This window comes from Phaenicophaeus curvirostris, chromosome 4 (assembly GCF_032191515.1).
Source record: "Phaenicophaeus curvirostris isolate KB17595 chromosome 4, BPBGC_Pcur_1.0, whole genome shotgun sequence".
Taxonomy (NCBI): Eukaryota; Metazoa; Chordata; class Aves; order Cuculiformes; family Cuculidae; genus Phaenicophaeus; species Phaenicophaeus curvirostris.
Window position 1 is genome coordinate 30,271,385 of NC_091395.1, and position 21,886 is coordinate 30,293,270.

At 40.7% G+C, this 21,886-nt stretch overlaps 1 protein-coding gene and 1 long non-coding RNA gene across 3 annotated transcripts in view; both read right to left on the minus strand.

The window, feature by feature from the left end:
* The window catches only part of MMRN1 (multimerin 1), a 47,543-nt gene extending 44,100 nt beyond the window's left edge, over positions 1-3,443 (minus strand). For both annotated transcript variants that reach the window (XM_069855627.1, XM_069855626.1), the window contains exon 1: positions 2,813-3,443. In XM_069855627.1, coding sequence (XP_069711728.1) covers positions 2,813-3,336 — 524 coding nt within the window. In that variant the 5' untranslated portion in view covers positions 3,337-3,443. The remainder of the gene's footprint in view (positions 1-2,812) is intronic.
* A 5,065-nt stretch (positions 3,444-8,508) lies between these two features.
* On the minus strand, positions 8,509-13,915 carry LOC138719998 (uncharacterized). The gene is made up of 2 exons (XR_011337357.1): positions 13,364-13,915; positions 8,509-11,122 (listed from the first exon to the last, which is right to left on the minus strand). It is a non-coding gene; the product is annotated as an uncharacterized lncRNA (long non-coding RNA).
* Positions 13,916-21,886: the final 7,971 nt, after the last annotated feature.

A 21,886-nucleotide genomic window follows, 5' to 3' on the forward strand; every position in this document is an offset into this window, starting at 1 on the left:
TCCTGGTTGTCAGAATTCAGGTGCAGACTTCAAAAATCCAGGAAATATTTTCAATTTGTGCTTTTCTGACATTTTAATGGGGAACTTTGAAAAATGTAATGAACTAGGAGAACGCTTTCCTAATCTAATTTTAGCATGCATATGATACGTATGCATGATATTGTCCTTGGATGTACTAGGGTGTAGATAGCAAGGGAATTATCTTTGTAATTAAGCCAGTAAGGCACACTGCCTCCTTCAGAAAGGGATATTTGGGTAATTAAGCTTCTACAATGGGAACATTGCACCTTGTGGGTAATGTGACTGCCCTGGTGATGCCTCAACAAAGTATATGTATTGTTATTTTTTTAATTATAAACATGGGTTTTTTTTAAAAAATGCTCATTCTTGTTTTGTTTTCCTTCCTCTTGTCTTTTCCTGACCTCTATCTATTGTTCCTTCTTTATGGAGCTTCTTAACAGCAGCATCTCTTGCACATATGTTAGCACAATGGGTTGCCATAAAAGATTAGAGTCATGCAGTTCCTGCAAGGTCACACAGAAATTCAGACTGGAATAGACTATAGCCAAAGAGTTGCTTTAAATCAAAGTAAAACCAAAAAGCAAATCATGCTTCCAAATTTTCTTAGAGGTAGTACAATTTACAACTATGAAATCTGCTATTGACTTATTCATGCTGTGCTCAAGCATTAAAAGAGTAGAGCTCAAAGAAAGCTGTATGTCTTTACTGGAAGTTTTACAGCACCTCTTTCATTTTATTTGCAATAAAGATGCAAAGTTTTCTTTTAAAAAAAGAAAAAATATGCTAGAAAGGGATAACACCTGCATATAATAAATAAAAATGCAGTAACACTGAGCACACTAGACTTGGCTTTTTTTCATTACTTTACTGAAAAACAGTGAGTCATAAGTGACTTTATTAGTCATCCAGGTTTAATTCATAGGGAAAGGGAGACAGAATAGTGAAGTGCCTTTCTTAAGTCCAGTTGACATCAGTGGCAAAGCTGGGAGAAAATCTCAAATCACTCTAGCTGCTTGTGAAAACACTCATATGCGTTGGGAAGACAAGTCTTATAACACAAGAATCTTAATGTCAAAAGTCATCTAAGCCATCAAGGAACACCTAGAACTGTAGTCCTTTGCTAGAGAGAGGCTAGGTAGACCAGAAGTTTGAGAAAGATACTAATGATTCAGCATTCTGTTTTGTGCTGGGCTTTCGTGCTGTTATACATTCCTGTAACTTTGATATGCAATACCAATTTTATCTCTAACTTGCTCAATGGACTCAAACCCAGAAAAACTTTCTGCAGATTGCTCCTTGACCACTCATGAAATAAGCGGTCTAGCCACAATATGCTAGCCAGTACAAGATTCGCTTATTTTGCCTCTGAAATTGCAACCACATCCCATTGCAAAAAATAAAACATAAGATCTTGTTAACCAAAGACTAAACTTTTGCTATTTATACCTTATGTAAAAGGAAGAAACAATACCTCCAATTCACAGAGTTTTTCTTAAGATTAATTTCACTGGAATATTGTTTTTGACAAAAGCTTAGAAAGCTGAGGACTCTAAGGTTAGCATATGTTAAGAACTATTTTAATGGAGATGCAGTTATCAGCTCTCAGGTGTAAAGAGAACCCATTTAACTCAGGTTGACTCAGACACACTGCCAAATGCCGTCGTAAGATGACATTCATAACTGAAGGAGTATGCCAGGAAAGCTATCTGGTAAACACAGCTCCTTATCGGGTTAATGCTTCCAAACTGAGGCAAGTGATGCCTTTTGTCTGGGTCTTTATGGCATCATTTTGCTTATATACGATCCAATACATGTTCAGGTCAGTGGGAATCTTTTCCTTGAGTTGAAGGAACATTAGCTTGCAGCCACACATAGCAAGATAATTGTAGGAATACTTCTAAGGGTTGATTTATTCTCTTCTGTGTGAATTTAAGACAAAGAGTTTATCCTCCTTTTGGATGCTAACATTTGTTGAAGTACAGTTGAAAGAAGAAATCTGTATTCTGAAAGCCCACTCTACATAAATACTATGGAAAACAACCAATGGTTTGTCTTATAAATTCAGTATCTGAACATACATCAGCAATTAAGTGAACCTTGCAATGTCTCCAAAGTCAGTATTAACATCCTTATTGAGAACAGAGGACGCTGGGGAACAAAGAAAATAATGGGCTGTTCCAGCAATATAAAACTAGGCATTATAATCTGATATACCCTCTTATGCATTGCTATTATATATTAAGTTATACAGTTCTGAATGCCTGTTCACCTGCAATGCCAATTTTCACAAGCTTTTATCTCAGAATTCAAGTTGTCAGGCATTGATGAATTTTGTACACTTAATTACTTTTATTTTGAATTCAGTAGAGAAGTTTGCAAACACAATCATTTTTAATAGATTCCAAATGAAAAAGTGCATTTGCAATTTCTTTTACCCACAAAAAAAAAGGAAAGAAAAATGCAGAAAATTTATTGTGCATAAAACAGGGAGGTATCTATTGTAGTCCTTTCCTACCCATATGCAATAAAGACTTTCCTGTTGGTTTTGAGGTAATTGCCCTGAGGAGTAAAATATTGTAGCATTTACTCTGCTACAAATATATGGTTTTGACTGAGTACGTACTGCAGGTTTGTTCCTTTGCTTATTTTAGGTATACTTTAAGCTCAGAAAACAATTCTACTGAAATTTCTAGAACTTGTGCCAATTATTTTGCTGGGAAAAGGAAAATAGCTAATAAACATTCCTAAGCAGTAGATAGGAGACAAGAAAAAAATATGTAACTTTCCTTACTTTCCCCTAGTAGTTTCAAAGCCAGATGTGTTGGAGCTGGCATCCTGCTGGCTGCTGTTGATACCAGTGCTGTGGTATGGCTGCTTGAGAGATCTGTTCCCTGTCGCTGTATCCTGGATTGTAGTGACCTCTTGCTGGAGAGGGAGCTCTCTAGCATTGCCCTGTAGAGGTGCCCCTTTGCTGCTAGACAAGTTTCCCATCTTATCTTTGTCCAGGTTACTGTCACTGAGTCCATTTGACTGCCTTGCAGAGGAAGAGATTGTAGTACTGGAGGTTTTCTTCACTGCTTTCATTCCCAGAGTCTTGCCTGAAGATGCAAAACTGGGTCCGTGTGATGCACTCACTTCAGCATCCTGGATCTCAGAATCATGTGCCCCCACAATTGTGGTCAGAGATGGAGTCAAGTCTGAGTGACTTGTCTGGGTTTTGCCATCCTGACCTGGGGTCCAGAGCTTTCTTGGAGTATTAAAACCAGTGCTGCTACTCTGTAAATGCAAGAGAAGCAGCAAGAAGATTAACTCCATTTTTCTGGTCTGAAAATGCTACAAGTAACCTCACAGTTATTTCCTAAGCAAGAAATCCTGTAGAGTATCCCTCCTCCTGAACTGCTGCTCATATATTGACCCTACCCAGAGGATGCCCTGACAGGCTTTATTTTTGTAGAAAGGAAACAGGTTTTGTTTGAGGAAGCCTGGTTTCCTGTTTCTGTGGATTCCTCTGCAACCTGTGACCCCTTGGAGAATGGGAGCCTGGCAGATTTTGTCGGAGGAAAACAGAAGTTTCTGCAGAAGATAGAGGATAAAGATTAATAGCACAATAGGCGTGGAAAAATATGTACAGTGAAGTAACCCTGAGGGATGATAAGTGAAATTATTAGGTAATTTTCCTTTCATGTGTATATGTGCAGAAAACAGAAGTGACTTGTCATGTGCCCTTTGGGTGGTCTGCGCTTGTGACCTTATTATTGAAAAAAAGAGTTGGCAAAACTGATTTGCTACATAAAGCTGAAAGTTTGCTGTGGTTTTTCCTTTTTGTCTGAATGTTTTAGCACACTGCTGCCAAAAGTTGAAGAGGATAAGGAAGAGGTTCACACTGTATTTGTCATTGTACCACAAGCCTTAGAATGTAATCATTTACCTGTAGGTCATTGGCCAGTTATGCCACATCCTATTGCTATAGTTCACACCACAATGAATATAAACTATTCCTATAGTATTGCCCGTGGATGTCTGGTGTCATTTCAGACTCTCTAGGGTACAAGGGATGTCCCTTGTACAAGGGATGTCCCATGTGAGCCTGGCAGAGACCACATATGATCTATGGGAAAGGTGTACTTCTGGGGCACAATAGATGATGGTATTTCAAATGCTTTAAAAGTTTACATAGGGGCAATTGAATCCCATCCTAGAGCCCCATTGGCTGTAATTGGAGTTTAGAAACCTACTTCTCATGCAGATCCATATTTATGAAAGTCTAAATCTGAATCTCTAAATCTGCTAGCTGAATCCCAGCCATAGACAAGACTGAAAGGAATATCCTGAACCAATGAGTCCATTCCTTCCCTTTTATTGCATATTTTTACATCTGATTACAGAAACACAGAATCACAGAATAACCAGGTTGGAAGAGACCCGCCGGATCATCGAGTCCAACCGTTCCCATCAAACACTAAACCATATCCCTCAGCACCTCATCCACCCATGCCTTAAACACCTCCAGGGAAGGTGAATCAACCACCTCCCTGGGCAGCCTGTTCCAGTGCCCAATGACCCTTTTTGTAAAGAATTTTTTCCTAACATCTAGCCTAAACCTCCCCTGGCGGAGCTTGAGGCCATTCCCTCTCGTTCTGTCCCCTGTCACTTGGGAGAAGAGGCCAGCACCCTCCTCTCTACAACCTCCTTTCAGGTAGCTGTAGAGAGCAATGAGGTCTCCCCTCAGCCTCCTCTTCTCCAGGCTAAACAACCCCAGCTCTCTCAGCTGCTCCTCATAAGGCCTGTTCTCCAGCCCCTTCACCAGCTTTCTTGCTCTTCTCTGGACTCGTTCCAGAGCCTCAACATCCTTCTTGTGGTGAGGGGCCCAGAACTGAACACAGGATTCGAGGAGTGGTCTCACCAGTGCCGAGTACAGAGGGAGAATAACCTCCCTGGACCTGCTGGTCACACCGTTTCTGATACAAGCCAAGATGCCATTGGCATTCTTGGCCACCTGGGCACACTGCTGGCTCATATTCAGTCGGTTGTCAACCAACACACCCATGTCCCTCTCCTCCAGGTAGCTTTCTAGACAGACTTCTCCTAGTCTGTAGAACAATATTGATTGCAACCTAAATGTAATATTGGTAAATTTACATGCAGAAAAGTGCTGGAGAGATGGATATTCAGTATAAAATGCAAAGATGATTTTTTTACACCAGAAAGTCAGACAAATACTGGAGCAGGTTACTCAGAGAGGTTGTGGGATCTCCGTGCCTGGACATAGTCAAAACTCAACTAGACAAGACCCAGAGCAACATTATCTAAGCCCTGCTTTGAGTTGGGTTTTGAACCAGATGACCTTTGGATGTTCTTTCCTATCTATATTACTATATGAAATTATACTTAATAGATGCAAGTCACAGGAGAGGCAATCTTTCCTCCTTTACTGCCATTCTCCAGCTCTCTGAAACTAAGGAGAGCTAGTTTCTTGCTGAAGCAGAAGAAAGGGAAAGGGTAATTGCTGACAAAATTGCAATGGAACATGAAATTTTAAAGTGGAGACAAAAAAGTAAGAAAATAGACCTGTCAGAAACCAAAGAGATCTGAGAGGATATCGTCAACCCATTCAAAAACCCTCTAGCCACTGACACAAGTGCTGCACTAAGAACTATGGACAATGTACTTATGAAAGCACCTGGAAACAAAATAGCATCTCCTGGGCATGCTTCATAATATTTGAGGGTCACTTTTTCTCAAAAATAGAAGCAAAATTCATATTCCATATGGGATTTTACCAGAAAATCTGGTAAATTACTTGCAGTTTTTTTCCAGAAGATACTTTCAAAATAAAACACAACCACCCCCCGAAGCCCCATGGAGGATAAACCACTATGTCTTACTGCAGTCAAATAAATCTCTGTGGTGGATGTTCCTGTTTTGAAAAACAGTGCCTTGCTTTCAGTTTCCAGGGGATAGTCTGGCACTTTAGGTGTGTCAAAGGGCTGGGTTTTCCACTTATTATGATTTTTTTTCCTGTTTTATTGTCTTCATAAACTGTAGGCTTCTACTGTGCAAGTAAGATAGATGTGATTTTGTGATACAAAGTGTTAGAAAACACTTTCCTTTTGGAGACTTAATTTCCTCTCTCTTCTTCTTATTCATAGTGAAAATCCATAAATGCTCTTTGAATGCAGGACATGGGAGACAGTCTGATGAGTAATTTCATTTAAAGGTTAACATACAATATTTCATGTGAGTGCTTCTCTTTTTGAGCTCCATATTTGAAATTTTGAATTAATACCACTACCTGATTTAGCATTTGTCATCCCATGTTTTCAGAAATCCCAAGATAAAATGAGGGGTAAATTAGTCTTGACTGTATTTGCGAATAAAATGCAAGCTGTCTTTAAAAAAGAACAATCAGGCAGCTGCATATTGTGTTTATTTATACAGTCGGAGTACCTAATAACAAACAAAGCTTGGATTCTGCTTTGAGTTACTCCACTGCAACTGTTAATTCTGCCTCTAAAATCAGGGAAGCAACTGCAGATTTCCACCAGTGAAGAGCATTGTAAAAGAGTCTGGCTTGTGGTGGTTGGTAGATTTTGTTACAATAGTGTTTATTTCCCTGTCTGAATACTCAGAAATGGAAATTGGTCATTAATATGATATTATTAGTACATGCCTGGGCTGTTGATTAAAAGATAAAATTGTTCGAAGTTGTTTTTATTTAGCAAAACCAGGATATCCATTTTCAGATTGCTGCATGCTGAAACTGAATCCCAAGATCATTCTAGATTGTATTTCAGCATTAGTTCATGTACAAGTGCCATTTGCCTCACAGCAAATTTGACCTAGGAAAAGATAAGCACTTGGATGCATTTGGTGAAACAGGTAGAAATAGCTTCAAAATTATCCTGAAAACTGCCACTCAGCATGTTGCTTACTCCCTTATCCATAAATCCATAGGTAATACTTTTCTTGTATTTGTTGTGTATCAGTGTTTCTGAAATCCCTGTATGTTGGGCAGGCCTCATGGGCCATTATTGTATCTTTCTGCTCACTAAAGAGTTCTCTTTGTTTGGTACTGTGGAGGAAAGAAAAGTATTTATTTTCAGAGTCACACCTGTGGTTCTCCACATAAGGCAAGCACTTTACTGAAGCCTGACTAAGTTCAGCAAAGTCCGGGAGTTTCGAAACACATTTATACTTAACATCTGTTAATGGCACACACTCAATGCTTTAACTTCAGACAAATACCTGCTTATATAATGGAATAATTTGAACCATCTTCAGGGACTTCCAACTCTCCCCAAGCACTTTAAAGGCAGCACCATGTTTGCTGTCTTCTGCAGTTACCAGACTGCCCAGTCTCTCTGGCAGAGCTACTGTCAATTCTCCAGATTATTTAATAACTTCTATAAAGTCATCTCTGGTACACTGCCATGATTTGTCTCGCTGGTCTCTATCATCCTCACTCTGCAATTTACCAGCAGTAAAGCTATTTCCAGTCTTAGTCAGAGTAGTCCAAATTTACATGGACTTGGTGCCTCAGGTCTATCCCAGCAAAGGACTTCACAGTGAGATCATCTTCTCTCTCTATGTTGGCAGCTACAACAGCTGTAGAACACTGCTCAGACCATGGACTGCATGTCTACTTACTACCTAGTATCACAAGTGATATGGGTAAAAAATGAGAATTTCTCTGTGAGAAAGCTGTTACTGAATAGCACTTTATTGCACTGGTGTGCTCACTGTTGGGGGAATTTGGCTTTCTCTCATCCCAGATAAAACACATTTGTGTTTGGGATAATTCTTCACATTGCTTCCACTACGTCTTGGTACCACCTTGTCCAGTGAAAAAGACACTTTGCTTTCTTCTGTCATATGTAGAGACAAAGATAAGGCAGCACGACAGGTATGAGAATAGGCACATCAGGATCAGGAAGAAGAAATCACTTCTGTAGTCACTCTGCCATGATGCAGACAACTCTCATCAAGTTATATGAAGAGCTCTAATACCCTTCTATATCAAAAGAGAAAGTCTTTTGTTCTTGTCATAGCACTTCCCCTGTAAGTTCCAAAAGCATATTCAAAGCTTCTGAGCAATTCTGAATTCCCATATTTATTTTTTAATGTAACAGATCATATCCAATGAATATGGGTGGTTACAATGAATTAAAAGGACACAATATAAGAGACGCCTTCAGGCTCAGAGTGGCCACATTTTTCTGGTTATAACCATTGTGTACTTAGACAAGAATATTTCTCCATAAAAGTCAGTCTATGAAATTCAAAGTTTACATCTAAAATGAGATTAAAACAATCAATAATGTTTCTTCAGGTTTGCTTTGAGCATGATACAGACCATTGTGTCCCTCTCAAAAAATAACTCCTTTGAACCTTATTTTGCCTAATGTAGCAGTGACAGGAAAACCCATTACTTTATGTAGAAAGGATGTTGCAAGGAGAAACGGCCGTGGTCAAGAGACACACCCAATAGGAGTTTAGAATCTTGCTCAGTTTATTACGAACCCTCCACCAACTTTTATACACCGTGTTACAGTCTTCGCGTAAGGTGCCTATTGGTCTGTGTCCACTATTCACGCACTAATTGGTTAGCAGTCACTACGCACTAGGTGCCCATTGGTAGCAGTTGGCAAGCATGCTCTGTTCTTGTTCCTGCCTTGCGGTTAGCTGTACTACTTACTACATTACCCACTTCGCCTTGCTACAAGCCAACTTCCTCTAAATGTCAAGGTTATTCTGAGATTGAGGCGCTGGCAAAATATCAAGCCTTAAAGAGCCAGCGTCCTGATGCCCTTTCCTTCTTAACCAACCCTCTACAATTCCCCCTTTTTGTTTTTTTTTTTTGCACTATCAACACTTGGTTTAACCACTTTCCTGTTACCCTTTGACAACAATGTAACAGGCAAGGTACAATTAACAATGTTACAATAACAATTATCACAATCAGAGTCATTCCCTTAACCATCTCTGGGAGCCATCCAAGGAGTCCCAGGTTTCTAAGCCATTTATCCAACCCCAGGTTATCACTAACTTGTAATTTTCCGACTAGCTCTTGCAATTCGCTGAAGTGACGATATATTGACTTCGAATGATCAGACAAATTCATACAACACATGCCTTCAAATTCTTCACGACCATGACCTTGAGCTAACAACAAAAAATCTATAGCTGCCCGGTTCTGTAACGTGGCATGTCGTACGGAGTCTACGTCAAGCAACAATTCAGACAGCGCTTTGGATGTAGCATTTGTTTGCTTAGAGAGCCAGCATCCCAGTTGATTCAGTTGGGCCAAGGTTCCGGTGGCTGCTACTCCCGGAGCTAAAATTGAGACTGCTATGATTGTTTCTGGGTTCCAAAACTTGACCGTATCTTTGCAGCTACTAGAAAACGCATGGGTCATTCTCTTCGTCCTCGCCCGTTTATAATAATGTCGTGACACATTCCAAATCATGCTTGTGTTTGGTGTCAGTAAAGTTAACCTCCCTTTTTGTTTTTCGACTAAAGCGTTCAGGTGAAACATATGATTGACTTGACGTTGTATACACTGTAACACACAGGATAATTGTCAAAGCAATTAACACCATTAAAAATAACATTCCTCCTTTGACCAACAGTTCTCATGCCCATCTTGTTATCCACCCATTCTTTCGAGAATCGATGACCCAGGGACATCCTTCAACTACCACCCATAAGATTAAGAGCATCCATAATGTTAACGTCCTCCTCATTCTTGTTGACTGTTTTTGTGGCTGGGGCTTAACAGTTGTCACGCAGCAATACAGGCTTGATCCACCTCGCAGGTGCCCAAAGAGGTCCTTTATCTGTTAAAACACAAGCATAACCTCGTCCCCATGTTAGTAGCTTATACAGACCTGTCCATTGCCCATAATAACTGGTTTTCAATAGCACTTTCACGTTGTCTTGTACTTGCTCTGATTTTGACGACATGGTTTGTACATGCTTCAACTTCAGCACAATTTGATCATCTCCTGCTAATTGCAAAAAAATTCATTACATATTGCACCTTTATCAATCTGTTTTGCAGCGTCTCTCCTGGGTTTGTTTTTTTTTTTTTGCTTTGTTTTGCTAACAATGTTTTTACTGCTTGATGGGTACATTCAATAATGGCATGACTTGGTAAATGGATATCAATACTTTCTGGATAATCTATTGGATCTACTTGTAAATTCAAAATATTTGCCATGCACCACTTAGCATATTCTTTTGTCATTGGGATATAAATGATTGTCGAGTCTTGGCCTAATAACTGAACACTTCTTTTTTCTTCCCCCAGCGATTATCATTGTAATCATTTCAAATTTAGTGACTATGTTTTTTGGGGTTAGTGTGGCAAAATATCCACTCAATAATTCGTAATGAATCTTCTGAATTTTCTTCTATCATTGCCTCAATTATCCCTAAAGGTTGTCTGCACTAGGACCCAGCAGCCGCTGACTAGTTTCAGTGAGACTGGAATGCACAGTGTTCTCACAAATTGGCATTCCCCTAGAGAGATAACACCCTTAACTCCTCTGGACTTCTTCAAGGCTGAAAGAAAAAAAAACTTAGAAAAGAAGGAGGAGGAGGCGGGGGGGTGCACTCACACACATACAGCTGCACGTTTTGCTAGGTATTTTAAAACTTTTCCTTCTAAAGCCTTTCATTCCATAGATCCCCAGGTAAATCTACCTGTTTGCCAGCTTAGTGGACATTTGAGATTGAAAGGTCCCAGAGATATATTTTCAAGATTAATCAAAACCAATTTCTAAGTCTTACAAACGTTTGAGGCACTTCAAACACACACACACATACACACGACCACTCATTTCTCAGCTAACCGAATACATTCATACAATGTTGGCCATCACTATCGGATCCACAATTTTTCCATGCTACGAATATTTAAACTACACATGGTACTGGGAACATACAACACTTAAAATACGTAGATGCATTATCTAATAAGGTTTATATCGATTGTCTAACAAATATTTCACTTATGGTAGTCTTTTGTAGTTTCTGTATTGATAGAATCATGGACTGGTCAGTTGAACCACAGCCTCTGTCTCTTCATGGGGTGCAATTGCTGAAAAACAAATCAGATGAGTGATTCTAGTGCCCTTTGATGTAAAGTCAGGAGGCATAGACATCCAAACTATTACTTGCATCGCTCTTGTAAAGTCAGCATCAGTCAATTCTGGTAAAATAAACAATCTTTGTAACAGGTGATCATGCCATTAACAGTGCACTAAGTCCATCTTTGCATTCTTTAAGGCTAATTGTTTAAGCAACACTTATCTAGCGGCGATATTGTCTGCCTGCTTATTTAAGGCCTCTTGTAGTTTGTCTAGAAAAGTCATGTGAATAACGCCATTTTCCAGATTTCTTTTTTTATCACAAATACAGGTGCGTTCCAAGGACTATTAAATGGGACTGTATGCCCGTGATCTATTTGCTCTTCCACTAAATTTTGCAATGTACCCAATTTTTCAGTTATTCTGGCTTTCCTCCCTTTTTATTTTTTTTAAGAGGTTGAGTTTGTAGGGACTAAGCCAAATGTATTTCAGGGATTCTTATGGACTCAAATCCTTGTGAGCCATGCTCGACAGAGTCAGCTCGGAACACAGCTGCTTTGAACAAAATTAAATACACTATCCGGCTATCCTTTGGTATTAATACTAGTGGAAATGGTGTTCATAACACTAGTGGAGACAGCATCCATACCCTTGCCTGAATTATTCCAGTACAGCCTGCATCAATGACCCCAGGTAAAACAAAGATTCCCAACCAAATTATTGATAATCACTCTAATTACAAGGCAGTAAAGCTACCCTCCAATGGTCCTTTTACATTCCGTGGTATTGTGTGAAGTGCAGACGATTGCAGCACTACTGCGATGGTGGTGATCACATCCATCTCTGTGCTGCGTCTGGTTCTTGCTCTGAGGTGAGAGCTGCTGCTCGCTGCGGAGGCGTCTGTGTTGGTACGTACCTCTGAACCATGCTTTGCTCCTGGTTTTCTAACAATACTGTCCCGTTCTTATCCCATTTTGATTTACACCAACTGGTAAAATGTTTGCCCTTTCCACACTGAGGGCAGATTTTAGGCCCTCTCTCCTGGTGTTGCGTGTGGCAGTCTCTTTTAAAATGTCTCTCTTTGCCGCGTCTCTGACAGAACGTATTTCTGTCCCAGATTACAGTCAGGGCAGCTACGAGCTGTGCTTAATAGGTAAATGATCCCAGCTGTTATTGTAGGAATTTTCAGACCACACCATATCTTTCCATATTCGTCATTAGGATTTTTTTTTTTTTTCTTGGTCAGTGACTGCAAAATTAAGGCTTCTGTAACTGCTCAGTTGTCTTACTTGCTTGTCAAGCACATCCTTCAATCTATCTATAAACACCATATACGGGTCATGCCTGTTACAACTTTCTAACATCCAGTATCTTTATAAGTATTTGATAAACCAAAAAGCAGCATCTGTTGTAAAATTGCATTATTTAAACTGTCTTGACTCTTGAACTGCTACTAACATTGTTTAATTGAGCCATTTCTTATCGTATCTGTTAACAGGCCCTTCTGTAACGCTGAAACTGCTTGGGTTTCGCTGCAGCAGCAGGTGGACCCCTCTTAGCCCAGGGCAGAGGCCCCCTGTGGCAAACCACTCTGCGGGAGCTGGAGGGGTGGGGGAGCGGCCCTCAGCTGGGCGGTTTGGTTCTCTTCTTACAGTTTTTAGAATCTCCTTTATCACTTCGTCACTAATTAGTTCCCAGTGCAGACTGCCGTGCCGCGCACAGATCAAAGCTTGCAATATTTCAACTTCTCCCTGCTGCTGTGCCTCCCTCCTGGCTTGCACCCATTGGTCTGAGGGACAGTGAGGGGGTGGATCAGGCTCCTTATTGGTGTCTATCGGACCTGGATCAAAGGGATTGTCGGCCCTCCCGTCAGGGGGTGCAGAGGCAAGCGCAGCCAGTTTAGGGAGGTGGCAGGTTAGTACAGTTGTTGACGATCCTGCACTCAGCTTGAAATTATCGCTCTGCTTTTAAGAGCTGACATGCGCCTTTAACACTTCAAAAACTTTCTGCCAGGGAGCCCCCAGCTTTTTCGCTCCTTTTTTTTTCCTCTATCGTAGCATCCCATAATTGATTGCCCACGTTCCGCCATTCCGCAGTGTCAAAATAAATCTTTGGGTCTTTAAAACAGCCCTGTTTAAGTCCCCAGTCACAAAGCTCAAAAAGCTTTTTCTTGCTCACGCTTGCCTCTCTCTTAGAGAGAATATCAACCAAAAGCGTGAGTACCGCGTCTCGACCCATCTGCGCGGTCTTACCAGTGCGAGGCTCTTCCCGGTGAAGAGAACTCGGTAGAAGAGTTCCAGCTGTCTGCCTCCCTATTGCAGATGCCTCCTCGCTCCGCTCTCCCCTTCTCCGTCTGCTCCCCCTTTGTTAGCAGATTTGAGAAGTAATCCGTGATCCTTCCTTCCAGGATCCTGCCACGTCCCTGTTCATGGGCGCCAATATGTTGCAAGGAGAAACGGCCGTGGTCAAGAGACACACCCAATAGGAGTTTAGAATCTTGCTCAGTTTATTACGAACCCTCCACCAACTTTTATACACCGTGTTACAGTCTTCGCGTAAGGTGCCTATTGGTCTGTGTCCACTATTCACGCACTAATTGGTTAGCAGTCACTACGCACTAGGTGCCCATTGGTAGCAGTTGGCAAGCATGCTCTGTTCTTGTTCCTGCCTTGCGGTTAGCTGTACTACTTACTACATTACCCACTTCGCCTTGCTACAAGCCAACTTCCTCTAAATGTCAAGGTTATTCTGAGATTGAGGCGCTGGCAAAATATCAAGCCTTAAAGAGCCAGCGTCCTGATGCCCTTTCCTTCTTAACCAACCCTCTACAAAAGGACATAGCAGAAGAGAGGTTTTCTGCTTAAAGGCCAACAAATGAAGTATATTCATGAATTTGTAGTGGTTTTGATGTCTCAGCTGTAGTCTGGATCCATCTACAGTGGAGAGTCATATTCCACCATCAGCATTGCCCTTGATCAAATTAAGCAAGCAAAATACCCTGGAGTATTTGAGTATAACTTTGCTGAAGCATGATGTAATAGCTGTGATGTTAAAGTATGTTCCAATATATTCTATTCCTTTGCCCTCAGGCAGATTTTTTTAGCCTTCAGAGACACTTAGGTATTGAAAACATTTTTTATATGGGAACTGTGGCAGCTGACGAAGGAGATTGCTCTCTGTTTTGCTCTAACTTCAGTCTGTCCTTAGGGCTAAGTTGACATCAGGTAAGTGGGAACTGGTAGTGGTCTGCGATACTTCTAAAAAAACCCCGTGACCTATTTCTAGCATTTCCTTTCTAGAAATTATGTCGATATGCAAATATAGCAAAGAACACTATGATTTTCCTAGAAGAAAAAAAATAACTCATTGGTGCAGAGCTCTAACTTTGTTAGAGCTTACCTAACTTTGTTATTCCCTTCCCTGTACTGCCTCCCAAGTGTCATGAAGGCACTGATCTTCGTTGAGCACTGTAGCCTCTTCACAGACTCCTGGCAATGCTGCTAAGGGCAGTGTAGCTAGGGAATGCCCACAGTATTCCAAACATCGAGCCATCCCCAAGTGCAAAAGACAGGAAAGCAACAGTTACTCATATGGCCTTGAAATCTAATACTAAGAAAAGCTTCGCTAACCCCAGGAGTTAAGGCTTTATCTTCAGGAGAATGTGGCAAGCTGGGGACTAAGTAATCATTTCTGAAGGACAGAAATTTCTTGGATGCACTTTTCATCTGCCTGATAGTGTGAAATTCCCACGCATATCTGCTACTGACAAAGCTTCGTTAGCAACACCCTGTGAAAAACAAACTGGTGCTGCAAGAGATAGGTGCTGAAAAACTCCCATGCTAGCTTATTCCCTGGTATATTGATCCATAATATTCTTTAGAAACTACAAGGAAGCCAAAAGACTACTAACAAAAGACTAGAGCAGTAAAAATTTCCTCCACTGGTAGCACACATTCACATCCACGCTGGGCTGCTTTCTTCCAGCTGAGGGTGGTTTCATGAGAGATCAACCTTCCTGAACAGCAGTGCTGCAGTGACTGGAAGAATGACGTTTACCTGAACAGTAAACCTGAAGCTGTCAAAGCACTTGGCATTCTTATTATGGGCAGGTTAACAAGTGCTGAATCATCTCTGTTTTGCAGAGCCTAGTGCTAACAGACTGCATTCGGCATGTGTGCCTCTTTCCTTTGGAAAAAATTGTTGCTTGCTTTGGCTGGGGTTTTGTTCACATCAGCAGGGAGGAGAAAGGAAATCAGGATGCTTCCACTACAGCTTTGGTAGCAAAATGGAAGAGATAATGAAATGGGCAAGAAGCAACTGAAGGGGGACAGGACATCATATGGGAAGGAGGCAAAGAACAGAGATGAGAATTACAGAAGTAGTGACAGTTCTGGAAAGGTAAACCTGTGCTAAAATTTGAATTTGCATTCAATTAAGCTTTCTTAGAGCTTGGAGGTTCTTTTAATGTCAAACATTTCCTAGCAAGGAAGCAAAAAATAAAATTTAAAAAGTGGAGCAACAGAATAAGGCCTGTACCGCTTTGTGTCCAAAGGTTTTCCAAGGAAGTCCCTCTCCTTCCTTATACTGTGTACCTGTGCCAGGATGTAGAGAAACAGGCAAATGAGTAAATGAAATATACGTCAGGGCTGCTGTTGGCCTCATAGAAATGAGGTAAGAGTCCAGAGTGAGGGGAGAGTCCTTTCCACCCTGCCTTTCTCATTTCCATTTCATTCCTTACATTTTCTGAATACAACAAAGGATACCTAGCACATTTCAAAAGCAGCAGCCAGAAATGACCCGTAACTACCAAGCTAATAAAACTGGCAAGTCTATCAAGCTGCATAAGGAACAACCTACAGTTTGCCATGTCTGCATCCTGGAAAAAACACACTGAAGTGATAGTTGATATTCCTGTCATCACTGTGTTTCTTATAACTGCTGTTTCCATGGCAAATATACAGACTTGGCTTTCTACAACCATACTTTTTTATCACTTTTCTTGTAGACATGTATTTTATGGGAAAATAGATTTCTTCCCCCGTCCCTGAGCAGCTCAGTCTGGAGTGAGAGCCACAGCTCCTTTAAGAGAAGCCATTTCCTTTTTTTTTAAGCAGAAGGAATGTTGTGCAAGATATGCAAAAAACAAGTCTTAATGGTTACAATCAAGAGAAAAATCCTCTATAAAAAGTCTGCATATGATTTCCTCAGACCACAGGAGCTCTGCTCATGATGGGATTTTTTTCCTGAAATTTGCTCATCTGAAGCACCCATGGGTCGATTTCGTTTTCATGATTTTAAACACAGAATTGCTGTTTCAGTTTTCCAGCACCAAGGCCCCAGAGTTGCAACTGGTAGCATGCTGATAGCTGTGAAGTTCTTCCATTACACATCAGGCTATGGCCTGGTGCCAAACTCTGCCTGGGGCATTTGAAAAGGCTTAGAGGGATAGAAACCTGAAAAGGAAAGTGGTACTACAGCTGTAGACATTTTGATATATGTAAATTTATATCTAAGTTTACCCATAATTCTATGTCCTAATTTTTGCTGCTGTGCTTGAAATTTTTCCAGGTTTCGTTGGATACATGACTAGAGCTTGTTGCTGTTCACAGGGTGGGTGTAACCACAGGAATAAATGTGTCAGTCTCTAATTTTTGTAGTGAGCTTTGGTTTGATAATGATGTTCTAGTTCAGTAGGGGAAAAAACTTGATTTCCCTGTTTTTTTCCCAACTGGCATCTTTATGGCTTGAAGTACCTTGGATTAAGCTATGGTAGCATCTTAATTTCATTCAGATGTGCCCCAGAGGTAGGTTGAGCATCCCAGAACTTAACCAGTTAGCTGCATATTGCAGGGGGGATCTGTAAAAGCAGAACACTCTGCAGAGTGAAGCAATCCTGTGGCAGAGAGATGTTTTGCCTAGCTGGTTCTGTAAGGAGATTTTTATATGAATAGGCTTGGTAAAAGAGCTAAGGATGCTGAATGCGTATATAAGATTAATCTGATTTGCAATGACTAGCTGGAGCCTATTTCCAACACTGGTATTTATTTAACCTGCTCAGTTTCTTTTATAGAATTTACTTTATCCCTTTTCTTCTACTTATAAAGATACTTGAGAATCTATGTTCCTTAGGATTTAGCATTTAAAAGTAGGGCAAATTATCTGCAGATGTGTTTGTGAGATCACGTTTTCATGTTCCAGTGAAAAAATGGTGTATAGCCATGGGGAAAGCCTGAAAACATGGATTTGTCTGGAAAAAAAACTCCACCAAACAAAAAAAATGACTGAAATTTACTCTTTAGCATGGCCTTTGACACAAGAGTTCAAAAATATCCTTTTCACACAGATTTAAAATCTCACTTTCTGCTACTGTGTGTATAGCTACTGTATGTGGACATGCTTTGTTTTCCTGTAAACCTTGATAATACATGAAGCTTATCTACATCGAAGGCTTTTCAAAGTCTCTGATCTTGCAACAGAAGGATGGTTTTCCAGTCTCTAGGAGTTAGCCCTCTGCTATTTATAGAGAAGCGCTCCCCATCATATGGAAAATTGATTTCAGAGACTTTTCACTGGCACATGCAATTAATTCTATTCCTAGGAAATTAGTTAGCCATCTTGACATGCCCTGGGAGAAAAACAAAAGGAGAGCAACAGAAACCTCTGTGTGTAATCTCCTATTTGAGCAATTGTAGATTTGTTGTAGTGACTAATATTTCCCTTGGAACCAAAAAGCGAAGGAGGTTGACTAATGTGATGGTTGCTACAGCTGGGAGTTTAGAGCTGGACTGGAGCCTGAAGGATCCTAATTTAGAAACTAATGAGTTTTGGAGTGAGTACTAAGTCTGAATATATGTGTGTATGCTCATGTATAGTAGCCATGACACAATAAGTGCCACATGAGTGCTTGGATTTGCATCAACAGTAGGAAAGCTGAAGGTTATAAGATGGTCAAAGGAGGTAACAACAAGCAGTAGTGGCCACCAGCAACTGATTTCAAACAGAAGAGCTGAAAAACCTTGTACCAAGTGTATAAGCATGATTTCTTACTTTTCACTCTAGCTTCTTCATTTTGTTGACATTTCAGGTTGAATCATAGGAGCATGCTAGTAAAACTACAGAAGAGAAGATTTTTCTGTTTAAAAAAGAATAATAAAGTAATATCTAATCAAAATATTTAGGGAGGGGCATGTTGTTATTAAAAAATCCCCAAATTAATAAAGTATAATTTTTATCACCATGCCAGTCACTAGTGGTGGAAAGATGAAAGGGAAATAAAAGAAAGAGAAACAAATCGCATAACTGAGTAAAAGCTTTCAAAATAAAAATCCCTCAAAAAAATAAACCAACCAAAAAAAAATTTTAAAATTACTCCACTTCGCAAGCTAAAGATTTTAAATTTCAGTGCTTTCTTTTAAACTCTTTTTCTCTCTTCTGTTAGCTCTGCTAAAGAGCCAGAATTGTGATACATTAAACCTGATATGTTTTATCATTTGTAGCTGAAAGTTAGAACCTGCTACCAGCTTTTTTAGCCACTGAGGAATGTAAGACCACAGTATGACACCTAGCACGGTGTTCCTACAGGAGGTACAGCAATATGGGCCTGTCTCATCTATCTTCTGCAGTACTTTTAAATGCTTGTGGAAAGATCAGACCACCTCCCTGAGCCTTGCTAGGAAGGCGCTGAGGTTTGTTCAAGCCCTCTACATAATATTCAGGCACAGAAAAAGAGCAGGGAAAAGATATTTTCCAAGAATTGGTCAACTACACCGGTCAAACTTTGTACAGGAGCAGTAAAGGGGCTTTGGGAACACCTCTTGGAGTGCCCAGTACCAACCCATGTTGAACTGGATCCCTGGAAGTACTAGGAGTGAGCAAAGCCTGACCTTCCCTTCAAGATTAAACCTTAATCCACTGTCTCCCTTTCTACAGGGAAAAGGAAACATGTATTACTGAAAGACCTTGAGCTTTACTGCCCGTCACATTGATGGGCCATAAGCACCAAGATCTTTCAGAGACCTAGAAACAGCAGAGCAATCACTGATTTGACCAGCTGCTTCTTGGCCTGGGATGGGGCTGATGTTGACTTCACATATTGTGTTGTAGTGAATATCACTGGTGAGAAAGGCCCTGTAATTTCTCTACATTTTCTTCCGATCTAATTTTAATATAGAGAGAAATCCTGTCCCACTCTTTCAACATCTACAGGATTTCTTTCTTCAGCTGATTCTACTGCAGGTGTCTTTCCACTCCAGGAGTCCTCTGGGGACTGATTGTTTCTATCTCCTCTAGCTCTTTTTTTTCATACCGAGTAAGGGGGGTGAGCTAGATGCTTTTCTTCCTTTCTCTATTTGTACTGAAAAGCATTTCTGGAAGGCCTGGACTTGTTTTGGTTACCCAGAAGCTTTGATGGATAAAACCAGTTCTAGTAGTAAGGAAAGAGAACTAAAAATTAGTATACGATGTATGTTAGACACACAAATGTGGCTATAACATGGTATTGCAAGCTAAGGAAGAAATAACAGAATATAGATGCTGTTACCAAACATAAAAATTACTCCAACCACAGATCCTGGGATAAGAAGGAAGAATCAAGAACCCCTTCCTCCCAGAGAGCAGATGATGACTGTGCTGTAACTCCCTGTCCATGTCCTGAAGCTGTCATCAAGCTTCATACCCAGAGGGACAGTGCTGCAAGGGTGAGCAGAATACCACATAAAATAAATATACATACATATTTATATATATTTTTTATCTGTATTTCATTCAAACAGTATAAGTGTCATTGTAACTGGACTAAAAGTAGTTATTTGATTAAAAGGCTTAGAGTTTAATTAAACTAAAAATAAGTTCTTGGTTTTGCGTATAAGGAATGCTCCCCTTTTTGCTCATAGATTTTGATGACAAAAAACTTACGGTGAATTCAGGTAATCAGTCTTTGATGTGGATGCAACAAGCCAGTTATGTGATGCAAAGCATTCTGTACTGAGAGCAGCAAAATAGAAGTAGCAGGGGAAAAGTACATCACTGTGTGTGGCAGTTCAGCACAAGCCTTGCCAGTAACCAGGGCCATTAACCAGGGGTGATTCAGCTACTGGAGGGTTTTTTCAGTGGATTAATTTCTTATAAAAGGACTCTCTGTCAAAGATGTACATTGCTGATGAAAATCCAAAGAAAATGTAACAGAATGGAGCAGGGCAGTCTGTGCCTGCTTCCTGGGAAGCTCCATGGTTCTGTAAAATGGATTGTATGGTCTGTTGGGAAATACAGGCTTGACAATTTTATAAGGCTCAATAAAATGAAATTATGATGCCTCATTCCTGGCTTTTTAAACTGCTTGAATGGAGTAGCACATTTTACTGTCACATGGCAGGTAGGGGCCTAAGATGCTTGCTTACAATTGTGTGTGAGCCATACTCACTCTTCACAATAATAAAATTTTCCTATGAGCCTCATTTCAATTTCTACGTGTTCTGCTTGCCTGATGGTTTGCCACTGCCAGCTACGTTAGCTGAGTTTCAATCAGTCCTTCCTGATAAATTTGTGAGACAGAGGGGTGGAAGTGACAGCTATACTTTGGGATGGCAGCTGTTGCTGTGTGACAAAATATGCATATCAAAAGCAGCAGGCTACAGCCTTCCTAAAGCCACTCAGGTAGGCATTGTAGGGTATCTAAAAGAATATGGGAACACCTGGCTGCAATCATAGAATCATAGAATAACCAGGTTGGAAGAGACCCACCGGATCATCGAGTCCAACCATTCCTATCAAACACTAAACCATGCGCCTTAGCACCTCGTCCACCTATGCCTTAAACACCTCCAGGGAAGGTGAATCAACCACCTCCCTGGGCAGCCTGTTCCAGTGCCCAATGACCCTTTCTGTGAAATATTTCTTCCTAATGTCCAGCCTAAATCTCCCCTGGCAGAGCTTGAGGCCATTCCCTCTTGTCCTGTCCCCTGTCACCTGGGAGAAGATGCCGGCTCCCTCCTCTCTACAACCTCCTTTCAGGTAGTTATAGAGAGCAATGAGGTCTCCCCTCAGCCTCCTCTTCTCCAGGCTAAACAACCCCAGCTCTCTCAGCTGTTCCTCATAAGGCCTGTTCTCCAGCCCCTTCACCAGCTTTGTTGCTCTTCTCTGGACTCACTCCAGAGCCTCAACATCTTTCTTGTGGTGAGGGAGGTGCATCATGATGTCGAATAACCTCTGGTGGTAGGCATGTAATAAACTTAGTTGATACACAGAACCTGCGTACACTCCCTTTAGTCTGCCCCAGCATTCAGCTCCACTGTTGTCCGCATCAGGCGCCACGTGGTAGTGTATCACAGCTCCCTTGAATCTCTTTCTTAGGGCCACTGGCAAACTGGTGGATAGGCTGGGAGGTGGCTAGGGACCCTTAATTTCACCAGGTTACATTTCAATTTTCCACACACACGCACTTTGTACAGTGAATTTTATGTTGGTAAAGAAGTAATGAACCATCTTTTTATTCAAAATGAAGAAGTATGGGGAGCCTCAGAAGTGCAATCCACTCCATTTTAGTAGTATGTTTCCACGGGATTTTTGAACCTTTTCTCTTCCAAACATATGGGAAATCATTAAAAATTAAAATGTGGTTGTTCTTGTAGGACTGGATGGGCAATAAGAGTATTGTAGATATGGATGTGAGGGACACATTATTTAAATATATTTTTATATAAAATAATTTACTGTGTTAGTCGGCCATAACACCAAATTATGGTCTTACCATAATTTTCATAACTCATTTAATTTTATGA